This window comes from Neophocaena asiaeorientalis, unplaced genomic scaffold, assembly GCF_003031525.2.
Source record: "Neophocaena asiaeorientalis asiaeorientalis breed wild unplaced genomic scaffold, Neophocaena_asiaeorientalis_V1.1 scaffold72, whole genome shotgun sequence".
Taxonomy (NCBI): Eukaryota; Metazoa; Chordata; class Mammalia; order Artiodactyla; family Phocoenidae; genus Neophocaena; species Neophocaena asiaeorientalis.
This window is the reverse complement of record NW_020185336.1, coordinates 7,012,266-7,026,378: the sequence shown is the minus strand read 5'-3', so window position 1 is coordinate 7,026,378 and position 14,113 is coordinate 7,012,266. Positions and strand designations below refer to the sequence as shown.

Below are 14,113 nucleotides of genomic sequence, written 5' to 3'. Positions count from 1 at the left end.
ATTGGATCCCAAATGCCTCACATGGTGGCTGCTATAAAACAGAAGCTCCATAAATATTTCTTGAACGATGAAATAAAAGGATGGATTTGATATTTTCACTAAATACCTTAGACAGTTTTCCATGCTAAAACATATAACTGTACTTCATTTTTTTCAATCAGCTGAATAATATTCTATTTTATGGATACATCATAACTTAACCAATCCTCTACTAATGTTTGAAATGGCTTTCACATGCTTCTCTTGAAATTAGTTTCTACCCCAAATTAAAATCCTATACTTCAGACTTATGCTTCTGGACAATATGGAATAATAGGGACTAGATTTACACTCTTGCGTGAAACAACCAAAAAAGAGGCAAAATATATGAAACAACAGTTTGCAAGAAACTGGACTTCAGGCAACAAAAAAAGAAAACAAACACAGTCAGACCTATGATTGCCCCAGCTTATTGCTTTGGGTTGATTTCCAGGCTACAGCATAGGGAGGAAAAATCCAGGTGGAGCCTGGCAGACTCCCTGAGATGAGGAGATGGAACTGAGAGTCCAGGGAGATCAAAGTAGCTACAGTGCCCAGGACAGAGTACAAGAGAGGAGAGCACTGCATGGAGAGAGAACTCCAGAGATCTGCAGTATTCAGCTGAATAATGAGCAGTGTGTACATGTGAGGAACTTATCTGAGACCAGGAAAGAACCACCTGAAAGGATTGGAGGTGACAGTGCCAGGTGCTCATACAGGCTGGGTATCTGGTACCTGTTCCTACCAACCAGATTGGGAAACCTCAAGATTCACGGCCATCAGGTGGAGTACTCAGAAGGATCTTGCTTTACTAGTTAGGGGATAAACTAGACTGAGCACTGTTTTAGTCCTGCCTAACAAATTTTAAAAGAAAGATCTGAAAGGATCAAACTTTTCCCAAGTAACTTAACTGTGTTTCAGCTAAACAAATCTCAAAAATATTTATAGAAATTCAAAAATATCCAGCACCAAACAAGGTAAAATTCACAATGTCTCGCATTCAATCAAAATTAAAAGACATACATGAATGATACATAATTAGAGAACTCAATCAATGAAAACTAACCTCAAACTGACAAGACAGTAGCATTAGCAGGCAAGGTCATTAAATTTGAAAAAATAATGGCCGAAAAATTGCCAAATTTGATGAAAATTATAAACTACAGATCCAAAAAACTCAACTCCAAGCAAAAGAAACATGAAGATACATAACTACTCCAAGACATACCATGATCTAATTGCTCAAAACCAATAATAGAGAAAATCTTAAAAACAGCCAGAAAAAAATATTGTGCCTCATATGATCTTTATGCACTTCTGCACATTTGCCCTTAGAAGACCACCCTACTTCATCACCTCCAATTAGGCACACATGAAAAGAGTCACAAATATTCTCTCCAAATACCCATGCTCACAAATTTCCTTAACTTTACACAAATTATTGGCTAGTAAGGAAATATTAATATTTGTGCTTGATTTATTCTGAGAACTAGTATCTCAAAAACCACTGTCATATATCCAAAAACAAACAGACCAACCAACCAACAGACAAGTTTTTTACTGGTTTGAGACTAGTTGATGACTTCCCATTTGCACCTAGGAAAGTGAGCTGATGATACATTTCAATAGCCTATTCGTGGTTGTCTTTAACTTTTATATTCAAATTGCTTAATTATAAACAACTAAACCTCTAATAGAGGTGTAAAATTATTTTCAAAAATTTGAAAAATATACAGGATATCTAGTAAAAAGATTTTTTAAATAGTTGTCTATCTCCTATTTCATACAATCCTCTGTTCTTTCCAGCCCTTACTTCTTTGACATGTATCAATGAGTATTAAAAAAAGTCTTCAACGCAGACGTAGAGAATGGACTTGAGGACATGGGGAGTGGGAAGGGTAAGCTGGGACGAAGTGAGAGAATGCCATGGACATATATACACTACCAAATGTAAAACAGATAGCTAGTGGGAAGCAGCCACATAGCACAGGGCAATCAGCTCAGTGCTTTGTGACCCCCTAGAGGGATGGGATAGGGAGGGTGGGAGGGAGGGAGACGCAAGAGGGAGGAGATATGGGGATATATGTATATGTATAGCTGATTCACTTTGTTATAAAGCAGAAACTAACACACCATTGTAAAGCAATTATACTCCAATAAAGATGTTAAAAAAAAAAGTCTTCAAAACAGACTAAAGAAGAGGAAAATAAGTAAGAGATGAAACAGGGAGTGCCGTTCACTTGATTGATTTCCTTGGTAGTAACTGCAAGTATATAATGACAAAGAAAATACCATTTCCCAATTAAACCAACTGAAACCAATCCTAATAAGAGCAAGTTTGCTATTGGAAAAGAGACTATGTCTTCTTGAGTTTTATCAGAATCACTTTGAAATGCTTTAGTTTACCTAATAGTTGTCACTGGACCCTAGGGGTCCACGATTCTCAGTTCGAATGAAATTTTTTCCTTTGCCTCTCCTTAGTTGGGCTGAAGTAGGCTAAAACTTTCAAATAGATTTTACTAAAATCCAAGTGAAACACAAACAAAGAACACAAGAAATGTAAAAACACTGGCATTTAGAATACAGGTCTCTGTTCAGTGGCTTCCTCCCAGGGTTCACCCCAAAGGCTCTCACCCATTCAGTATAGCCTAACCTCAGGAGTACTTTCACAGCTCCTTAACTGAATTCATGTTGTCAGTACTACCACAACTCAGCTCCTAGGAGACATCTTGCTATTACCGTGGAGAAGACTCAAGGAAGCAGGTTCTTATCGTTGTCTATCTAGGATTGTTCCTTCCCAGTCTGATCCGGGAATTTTTTAAAAAGATGCCTTTTACCATGAGACCTTCAGCCTTCAGGTAAGATTCCTCCACACATCCTAACAGGAATTAGTCTCTACACTTACAGACCTAATGCTGTAAACATATCCTAATACATAATGGAGGAGTAATATTCACATCACAGTACAAAAAACTTGTTTCATTTTCCTTCCAATATTGAAGGAATTATCCACAATCCAATAGACCCCAAACAGAACAGTGAATTGAAGGGCAACAAATCCTTGGCTTTGGCTGAGTGGCCATGGGGCTTTCTTCCTTCCCACTTTCCTGGGGGCCAGCAGAAGGATAGCAGGGCCTTTAGCCCGCCAATGTCAACACTGTTCTCAGGATCCTTGGTGTGTAGATTTTGATTCCTGGTATGCATACCTGCAAGCACTGTTCCTAGACCCAAAGGTCCCTTGATATGTTTACTGTTACTTAGAGAAACTCAGTGCTTCTTACCCCTTCTTACACTAACCCATAAATAGAGAGCAAGGTATGGGGTATAGTGTTTTGTCTCTTGGAGTGTTCTTGTCACACATCCAAGTCCTATGGAACCATTATGGGAGCTGGGAGATCCTATATACTGTAACTTCTCTGCTTATAAGTTGCCTTCACTAATAAATTATGCTGTTATTAGCACTATGTATGTCACTAGTGATTTTTGTGACCATGCATCTTGTACAATTGGTGACCAACAAAATCCTGATGTCATGGATTTCTGGAAGAGGCGCACCCAGGGGTGGAAGAATTCCTTCTTGGGGTCAGTGGTAATTCACTTGGTAGAGTTAGAATGGTCTTAGTAGCAATGCCTGAAGATGGCAGAAGCCATAAACGTGGTATACTAAAGAGGATGACTAGTGGTGACAAGCTGACTTGAAATCCAGTTCTGTCTCTCTTCCTTACCAGCTTAGAGATTTTCATGAGCCCTAAGGGGGGGATGGTAAACTAAAAAGGGTGACGGCAGCCCCTTTAGAAGGGAAAGTGGGGCAAACTCCCACTAATACATGAGGCAACTGGCCCCTGTGTATGTGAAAAGCCAGTTATTGTGAGGCATGCTCTAAAGGAATCTGAGTGGACACAACAGCGGGAGGAAATCCAGCAGTGTACAGAGTAAGAACTAGGTTCTCAACAGGTCTACTACCATACGCACTTGGAAGGATCCTTAGAGGTTTGGCGTGTTTGTTTGCATGATGGAGGGACAGCAGTGATATTAAATGAAGCTGAGAAGGGGGAACACAAGCCCCTGTCACTGAATGAGCAGTGTGGGTTGACTAATAATGCTGAGATAGGCGTTGCCACCCTGTTTCCAAACTGAATGCTTGGTAGTGTTGGTAAAATATAGCCCCGTGATTTTCCTGACCCTTGAATGTGAGTGGGACTAGATCCGCAGAAGATGTAGCTGTTCTGAGACCCTGGCTGCGTTAGCATGATTATAAGAAAACCCAGGGCTTGAGAGGGGAAGGCCTGACAACATGTTCTTGGTGCAAAGTATGTTGAATGATCAAATCAGAACAGGTCCCCCTGAGCGGACGACGGCTTTGACTTTACTCCATCACGTGTGAAGCACTGATAGAAATGAAATAGTTCTTTTAGGTCACACACGCCCCATCTCAGGGGAGGAAATGGAAAGAGGGAGCTTAGTAAGTGGTACAGGTTTCCGTACAAAAGAAAAAGAAAAAAGGAACAAAGGAAGGAGAAGATAAAAAGAAAAAAGAATCAAAGACAGGCTAGACTTCTGGCAGAGGCTCCCGCACACCACTAAGTGTGGTATTGCTCATAAGCAGAAGGATTAATAGGACAGAAGTTGATGGTTGTGTAATCCTGGAGTGCGGGAATGTGGTCCTATTCAGAAACTTGAAAGACCTCCTGAGACCGTGAAAAAGATTCCTGTGAGGTAAGACACAATATTGAATGGTTCACATGCTATACTGAAGAGTTGTTAGAAGAGTGGGAGACACCAGAAGATTAGGTGGAGAAGGTCCCTGGTAAGGAATCTCCTTCAGGGATTACAGCTATTAAGCCTCACTCCCACAAACCATCTGGTAAGATCTCATGGCCTCTACACTCCTCAGAAAAGAACTCAGAGAATAGAGCTGAGGGAAATACCCTACATTAACTTGACTCTCTTGAAATGGGATTACATCAGCTCCACCTTATGAGTTTGACTCAACTCCTGAAGCCAGGTTTCTTTGCTCCCTGACCTAAGCTCTTTCAAACTTAAGGAGGACCAGGGCTGGGCTCAGTCCCCAGGGTCTCCTCCAAGGGATCACTAACCATACTCCTCAGTTCATTATGCTGGAAAAGAGAACAGCCTCAAACGTTTATGGGCTTGCTAGACATGAGGAACCAAGTATCTACTGTTCCAGAATGCAACAGAGCCGTGGCAAACACATTTCCCTACTGGGGTTGGGATTCTGGGTTCACTATGGCTGGAAGACCAGAATCACAATCACTGCAAAAGCTTTTGCATGAACTCATTCCTTCCTCAGGTTGCATACCTGGCATGGACAGACTGGGGTACTTAAGTCCTGCACAAGTATGCCCACATATCAGTTGGACTTATTTTTTGTGACCTCTACTGGTAGCTTCTATACCTGTTGGTCAGGTATGTTGCCAAAACCCAGCTATACTTACAGGGCCAGGTTGTGCAACAGTGTTGCATACCTGGAGGAGAAAGGTTGCATTTCTTCTTCTTTTTTTTAAAATAAATTTATTTATCTTTGGCTGTGTTGGGTCTTTGTTGCTGTGCATGGGCTTTGTCTAGTTGCAGTGAGCAGGGGCTACTCTTCGCTGTGGTAAGCGGGCTTCTCATTGCAGCGGCTTCCCTTGTTGCGGAGCATGGGCTCTAGGCACGCGGGCTTCAGTAGTTGTGGCGCATGGGCTCTAGAGCGCAGACTCAGTAGCTGTGGCACACGGGTTTAGTTGCTCCACGGCACGTGGGAATCTTCCCAGACCAGGGCTCAAACCCATGTCCCCTGCATTGGCAGGTGGATTCTTAACCACTGTGCCACCAGGGAAGCCCAAGATTGCATTTGTTAAACAAGCAGAGATTCAGGTAGGGGTACTGAGCAACCTCATTTCACAATTTAACAACCCTGTTTAGTCAACTTTATTTGATAGTAGCACTACAAGTATCTGTGACTAAAGTCTCTGACAAAGAGACTCTGATGACATTTGTTAGCTTTTGGATATCTGATTTCCTCTAGCCACTGAATAATATACACCTTTTCTGGATATGGAGTTACTGTGTCCCTTGTGTGTGCAGACAATACACATACTATTAAGACTGAAACGTATTTGTTATATATTGGAGTTTCCAAAAATTATACAAACAATTGGGATTTTTTTCACAGCTTCTGCCATTTAACAATGGGCTTACTAATATGGTATTGGGTGGCTGATTCATGCTCCCCCTTACCCACAGGCAGTAGAGAATGCAGAAATAGCATTCTAAAAGATAGCTCCAATTGTAACCAGGCTTGTTGACTGTTCTCATTGCTGCCATTGGACTAAATCTCAGAAGCGTGAATGATGGTGGCATGATTACATGGAGAAGCTCAGAATGGTGTGATTCTGAGGCTTCATTTCAATGCTCCTGTAAGTATTAAGTGCATATATTTAAATTTTTCACTTATCACAGGGAAATTTAAAATTGATTAACAAAAAATCATCTTTTTCAAAATTTCAAAGGATGTGGAAATTTGTGAAGTATAATATTTTACTTCTTTTTCTTTTTTAATTAATTATTTTTGGCCGCATTGGGTCTTTGTTGCTGTGCACGGGCTTTCTCTAGCTGTGGCGAGCGGGGCCTACTCTTCGTTTTGGTGTGCAGGCTTCTCACTGTGGCGGCTTCCCTTGTTGCAGAGCATAGGCTTCAGTAGTTGCGGCACGTGGGCTCAGTAGTTGTGGCTCGCGGGCTCTAGAGCACAGGCTCAGTAGTTGTGGCACACAGGCTTAGTTGCTCCATGGCATGTGGGATCTTCCTGGACCAGGGCTGGAACCTGTGTCCCCTGCATTGGCAGGTGGATTCTCAACCACTGCGCCACCAGTGAAGCCCAATATTTTACTTCTTAAATGCCTTTTTTCCTCCTCTAATTCTGCCACCTCCGACTATGTTATCTACTATTAATGAAATTTTGTACACATACTTTTGGGTGTACTGATAAATTAATATGCAAGTCATTTTTGGGGGGTCTATATACTAGCTACACATTTTCCATGCAGTAAACATGATTTATATATAAATTGTAAATTTATCCAACTAATTTGTTGAAATCATTCCAATGAATTGGAACTGCTAGAACTAAGGATATCCAAAATTTTATAGTTTTGAGTCCAAATTAGAGTTTCCCCTACTATATACATGGGACCTCATCAATCTTGTCCCCCAGTGTTTATGTGGGTATGTTTCCTAAAACTGTACAAATGTTAAATTTTTAATCTTTAGTCATATGATATTTCAAAGAAATTGCTTTTCTTCTGTTATTGTTCAGCTCAGTCATCTTCATATATGCTTAATCCTTACTAGTCACTTGTGTTATTTCATTTTCTTCTGGTTTGTTTTTGTTTTAATTTCCCTTGGTTTATTAATGTCTTTGTTACTGGTTTCTAAGAACTCATTTAGGACTAAGGATGTTTAACCATCTGTCATGCAATGCAAATGAAATATCAATATTATATTTTATTGCCATCAGTTTACTATGGTGTTTTGCATTTTGGTTGTGTATTAAAATATAATCATGAAAAAAATATATATAATCATGTTGTGTTTAAAAAAATAAAAGATAGCTGCACCAACCCCTTCAACAATGACCTCTGTAAGACTTGTCTGGTCTGGCTGCCTTGGACTGTTTTTACTTTGAATACTGCTTATACCTCATAAAGATGCTCCTACTTTCATGAAGTTCCTGGAGTTGAAGAGCAGAAATGAGGACTCTATTTGGTATGCCAGGATCCTGAGTTTTTTTTAATTAATTTATTTAAAAAAAATTTTTTTTAAAGACTTTAATTTATTTATTTAGTTTTGCTGTGTTGCGTCTTCGTTTCTGTGCGAGGGCTTTCTCTAGTTGTGGCAAGTGGGGGCCACTCTTCATCGTGGTGCGCGGGCCTCTCATAATCATGGCCTCTCTTGTTGCAGAGCACAGGCTCCAGACGCGCAGGCTCAGTAGTTGTGGCTCACGGGCCTAGTTGCTCTGCGGCATGTGGGATCCTCCCAGACCAGGGCTTGAACCCGTGTCCCCTGCATTAGCAGGCAGATTCTCAACCACTGTGCCACCAGGGAAGCCCAGGATCCTGAGTTTTTATACCTCAATATTCCTCTCCTTTTTTGGTACCTTTCATGATTTCAGTAGGTGGTTGGGAGGTTCCTGTTGTTCATATTATGGATGAATGGATGGATACAAATGTAGATACTCTGCTGCTTTCCAGATGAAACTCACTAGCTATACCAACAGGAGGGTCAATTTTGATTCTCTCTTCACTCCAAACAGTTCTAAAATTTGTTATACACTCACTCTAGAAGTGGGAGATTTTTCCACAGGGCTTATACTCATATAGGTAATCCAAGATCTGATTATCATCTCTGTGTAATATTATTGATCATAATGATATTATAGGGATTTTTAAAAAAACTTGTGTATTTAAACTTTTAAATAGATGAGTATTAAATCTAACTTTATTAAGTAAAGACTGTGCTTTTATAGAACTTTTAAAAAGTGATAAATGAGCAGAATATAAAAATACATATTGTTGGGTTCCCTGGTGGAGCAGTGGTTAAGAATCCGCCTGCCAATGCAGGGGACATGGGTTCGAGCCCGGGTCCGGGAAGATCCCACATGCTGCGGAGCAACTAAGCCCACGCGCCACAACTACTGAGCTTGCGCTCTAGAGCCCATGTGCCACAACTACTAAGCCAGCATGCTGCAACTACTGAAACCCATGCGCCTAGAGCCCATGCTCCACAACAAGAGAGGCCACCCAATGAGAAGCCTGCGCACCATAACGAAGACTAGCCCTCCGCTCGCCGCAACTAGAGAAAGCCCATGCGCAGCAACAAGGACCCAACACAGACAAAAAAAAAAAAAAAAAAAAAAAAAAAAGCATATTGGTAACACTGTATTAACTTTCATTACCCTCTTATTTCATGGTAGTTTCTAATAGCTGGTACTTATTCATCCTGATCAGCCTTGCCTCTCAGATATAGTACTTGCCTATAATATTACATATTTACATGCTTTTGTTCTGTGTCTTCATATATGCTATATCTTTCCAATTAGACTGTGATCTTTTTGTGGATAGAGATAGGTTAATTGATTCTTTTGTATTTCCACAGTACTCAGTACAAGGCACAGTATAGGTGCATAGTAAACATGATTAAAGAAAAGGAATCTACATCTGTTAATTATTTTATGACTTCCATAGCACTTAGAATAATACAGCAGATGTAAATTATCGAATTAATAAAAATTTTATGAGTAAATAATCTTTAAATAAAAAATTATTCCTACCTTTCCCATGTACTGTGCAATGAACCCAAATAATAGTATAAGGTACAATTAATAGTTAAATATCATCTTGTAGCTCTTTTAGATTCATTATGTGACATGATCCTTATTGTAGAGAGGAAAATCAGAGTCTAGAGAGGTTAAGTGGTGGGGCCTGAATGGAAACTGAGTTCTAACAACTACAAATTCAATTAATGCTATCTAACTGGAGAGGCCTAACATTTAAAAAAAAGAAAGTCTCCTATAAGCTATTCTTATAAACCTTATAGACATTTAATTATTTACTTACTTTCTTAATTAAAGCATTTTTAGTGTGCCTAGGTATATAAGGTACTATGCTTAACACTATGGAAAATAAAAAGTTGTACATACAAGGATTATCAAATTTAAGTAAAATAAATAAATAGTATGTGGATCAATGTGCCAAGATAATGGTATCATTATTTGGTTTTCTAGGAACTCACAGATAGTAAAAATTGGTTCCACTTAAATAAGCTAGAGAAGAGTTTCAAAAGGGCTAGGATTTGGGCTGGATCAAGAAAGATGGGCAAAATTTAGATGTCTGAAGAAAAGGCAAATTAGCATTACATTGAACAGAATTTGGCAAAGCACAGTGAAGTTACAGGGGGAGGAATACACATGTGTTGAGCAACAGTAAATAGACTGGTCTATGTACATTCATACTGGAGAACCATGTAAAGATCTTTTGAGGTCAGATTTATAGAGGGCCTTGAATGCCAGGTTACATACAGATTTATTTCAACATTTTATAGGCAACAGGGAGTCATTTGAGGTTTTGGAGTGGAGACATGATACAATGCCAGAATGCAATGGAAGAAGGGGATTGCACAGAGAGAAGCTGAGGACAGCGGTAATAATTCAGATATATATTGAAAAAGACCTGATTTCACTGGTGTTGCAGAGAGACTGACTTCAGATATTTTGAAGGAAAAGTTTATGTCCTAGATAACTTCAAGTTTACATGCCCAGGTGACTAAGAATGACGTGACCCTTAATCAAATTGAGCGATATTTAATTGTTCTGGGCTAGGGCTCACTTTTTTTTTTTTTTAAGCTTCTCAGGTGATTCTTAATACAGCTAAGGCAAAGCCACTCACCGGGACATTTCTTTATCTGCTTTTTAGCTTTACCAAGGCTCTGCACCCTCAAGTGACTCACAGCTTTGTCATTTTAAATTAGATTTCTAGGGATCATATGGTAGTTCTAATTTTTTGAGGAACCTCCTTATTATTTTCCATTGTGGCTGCACCAATTTATATTCCCACCAACAGTGCACAGGGGTTCCCTTTTCTCTACATCCCCCCCCCCCAGCCCTTTTTATTTCTTTTTTTTTTTTTTTTTTTTTTGCGGTATGCGGGCCTCTCACTGTTGTGGCCTCTCCCGTCGCGGAGCACAGGCTCCGGACGCGCAGGCTCAGCGGCCATGGCTCACAGGCCGAGCTGCTCCGTGGCATGTGGGATCTTCCCAGACCGGGGCACGAACCCGTGTCTCCTGCATTGGCAGGCGGACTCTCAACCACTGTGCCACCAGGGAAGCCCTTCTTGTCTTTTTGATAACAGCCATTCTGACATGTGAGAGGTGATATCTCACTGTGATTTTGATTTGCATTTCCCTAATGATTAATGATATTGAGTATCTTTTCATGTACCATCTGTGTATCTTCTTTGGGAGACTGTCTTTTCAGATCTTTTGTCCATTTTTAAATCAGATTTTTTTTTTTTTTTTTGGCTATTGAGTTGTATAAGTTCTTTATATATTTTGGATATTAGTCCCTTATCAGATATATAATTTGCAAATATTTGTCCCCATTCAATAGGTTACCTTTTCATTTTGTTGAAGGTTTCCTTTGCTGTATAGAAGCTTTTTAATATGATTAGTCCCACTTATTTATTTTTAATTTATTATTTTAATTAATTAATATATTTTTAAATATTTTAAGCAAACAGTTAAAAAAAGAACCCACCACACTATCCTATTAAATCAACATCTACATCAATTTAAAAACAACTACTTTGTATGATTTCTGTTCTAGATGTCTATGTGATTAATCAATCCCCTCTCTCCAATGGACTGTTAAATTTCTACATGGCATGGACTATGTTTTTCATATCTTTCAACTTCCTGCAGTACCTAGAAATGCCTGGCATATAGTGGGTATTCCAAAAAAAAAATGTTTTGCAAGAAGATTTTACCTCCATGTACCACCATGGGGAAACAGCTATACCCTGAAACCTGTAAGCACTGACATAACACTTTTGGCCCCATCAGAATTTAAACATTTGGAAATGTCCAGGTACAGAGTTCTAAAAAGTTCAATTCAGATGGTTTATTGAGCACGTATATGCATTATGTTACGTGCTAGTTAATGTAACAGGAATGGAGCCAGCAAAAAATAGTCCAAAGGTAGACTGTAGAATTGTGTGGTAATACAGAACTGAAGAAAGGAAGAAGTTTAATGGAGGAGGAGGTGATCACAAATTTCAAACATGAACAAGATTTCAAGATGAATGAGGATTATAATAAGGGTCTTAGATTGAAGCAAGTTACCTCCAGGGATACTGTTGGGATGGATGCTTGTTGGGAAGGTTAAAGAATAAAACCACATGTTGGAAAACTTGAAAATGGGAAGGAAGAGAAATGGAGGAGTAGTTATAAAGGATAATACAGGTGAAGACCTTTGTCTGCTAAAGAAAAAGAATAGTTCATGTTTGATGTCAGAAAGAGTGGCAGAAGAAAAATCATGGAGAGAGAAGGAATATTTATCAGAGCAAGGGGCATTATGAGTTCAAAAGGAATGGGAATCAAGGTTTTACAATGTTTAACCATAAAGCAGATTTGATTCTGGAAGCACAAAATATATTGAAGGAGTAACAGGGTTTTTTAAAAATATGGTTCCTTATATTACTTTGTAACAGATTAATAGTTCCTACCTTCACCACTCTCCATGCCTTCTACAAAAATCCCCCCACATTGGGGAAGAATCCAGTACCGGCGTCTGTAACGATCCTGGCCAAACATCATCGAACGTAAAGAGTGAGAAGCGTCAAAGAGCTTCCTTCTGTACTGACTCTGTTGCTGTTAAAAAATGATGCATATAATTAAGCTACGGATGTTAAGTGCTTTAAAAATTAATACATAAGCGACTTTACACTTATTATGCCTTTAGAGCAGATAAATTTCACTACTGGGAAATGACAGCAAAAGAGTTAAATATTACAAGCCTGACTTCAATTTTAGTTACACTTATAAATATAGAAATTACTTTGAGGGTAGATGGAATATTTTTGTTGCCGTGGATTAAAGAGTTAAGTTTATTTTATCAAGTATAGTATAGTAAAGCATGTCTTATACTTAATAATAAACAGTGTGACCAGGTATTTCATTAAGCCAAAGCAAATTGGCTTAATTCTATTGATTACAATATGTAACAAATAACACTCATATATGTAATTGACCAGACCTCTATTTGCCTATTTTTATACTCATGTTGTAAACCTAGGTAACATATGACTAAATTTTGGGATAAATTTGTGATGAATCTAACATGGCTATAGTATACAGGTATCTCATAATATCAGTTTCATAATACTTTTAAAAACTCATTTTTTTAAAACAAAAAATTCATCTAAAACTTCACTAATACTACTGAAATTCAACGTTTAATGAGAAGTTCATAAACATTTATAGTTTACAAATCCAGCGAAAATAAAATCCACAAATGTACTAATATAAAATAAGACATGAGCTGCCAAAACTCTTATCATAAAATTCGACTGAATTTTTAAAGTAATTAATTCCAAGAAATAAAACCATGCATTTATTGGTATTTTATACTTAAAAGAAGACCTGAAGAATAGAGGCCCTGGTGAAATTTAGTACCATGTCTTAAGAGGCAAGTTTTTAACCTTGGCATTAAACTTTTAAGGTTTAATTGTGAGAATGTTTCTAAAGCTCCTCATTTTAGTTAGTTACAAAAAGCTTGTTTTTATTTAGCAACCAGAAAACCTAATCCCATACAAGGTGGATTTTTGAAATGCTGCAAAAAAATAAAATAAAATAAAAGATATAAACTGTAATCTGAAAAGTGCTTACTTTACTCAGTTTTTCAATCTGTTTTTCTAGCTCTTCAACACTTGCTGCTTGGTCACCTTCATCCTATACATAACAAAATACAGTATCATTTACCTGTTTTTAAGATTTATTTATTCAATCAGCAAATATTTAATGAAAGCCTCCTTCCTATATACAAAGTACTAGGATAGGCACCATGGAAATGAGAATATCAATATCAGTTCCTGCTCCCGATAAAGCGTTAATCTGGTAGGGAGACACATAAAACATTACACTAATAAATAAAAACTGCCAAACAGCAGAAAGCTATAAGGACCTCAAGAGAGGTGGAGATTGAGAGTCATGGAGCTCAGGGAAGGGTGAGATTACTTCTAGTGGGAACCTATACCAAGAGAGGCTATACGGAAGAAGTTATGTTTTAATCAGCTACTGAAGAATTGTTAGGATTTGATTGATCAGAGAAAAGAGGACAGGGCATTTCAGAAAGAGTTTGACCTGAAGAGGTAAGGTGGGGAGATGAGGCACAGATGAGTTTAGGGCTAAATTATCTAGAGCTGTAAGTGCTTGGCAATGGACAATAATATGATCCTTTGAGGGAGATTAAATACCAGAACTATGCTTTACAAAGATTAGTATGGTAATAGTTGTAAGATGGCCTGGAGCAGGGAAAGGACTACAG

The 14,113-nt window shown here is 38.6% G+C and overlaps 1 protein-coding gene across 2 annotated transcripts in view; it reads right to left on the bottom strand.

The window, feature by feature from the left end:
- The window catches only part of BAZ2B (bromodomain adjacent to zinc finger domain 2B), an 89,105-nt gene that overhangs the window by 26,865 nt on the left and 48,127 nt on the right, over nucleotides 1–14,113 (bottom strand). For both annotated transcript variants that reach the window (XM_024735990.1, XM_024735991.1), the window contains 2 exons: nucleotides 13,456–13,518; nucleotides 12,294–12,438 (listed from right to left, as the gene is read on the bottom strand). In XM_024735990.1, the coding sequence (XP_024591758.1) occupies nucleotides 12,294–12,438; nucleotides 13,456–13,518 (208 nt within the window). The remainder of the gene's footprint in view (nucleotides 1–12,293; nucleotides 12,439–13,455; nucleotides 13,519–14,113) is intronic.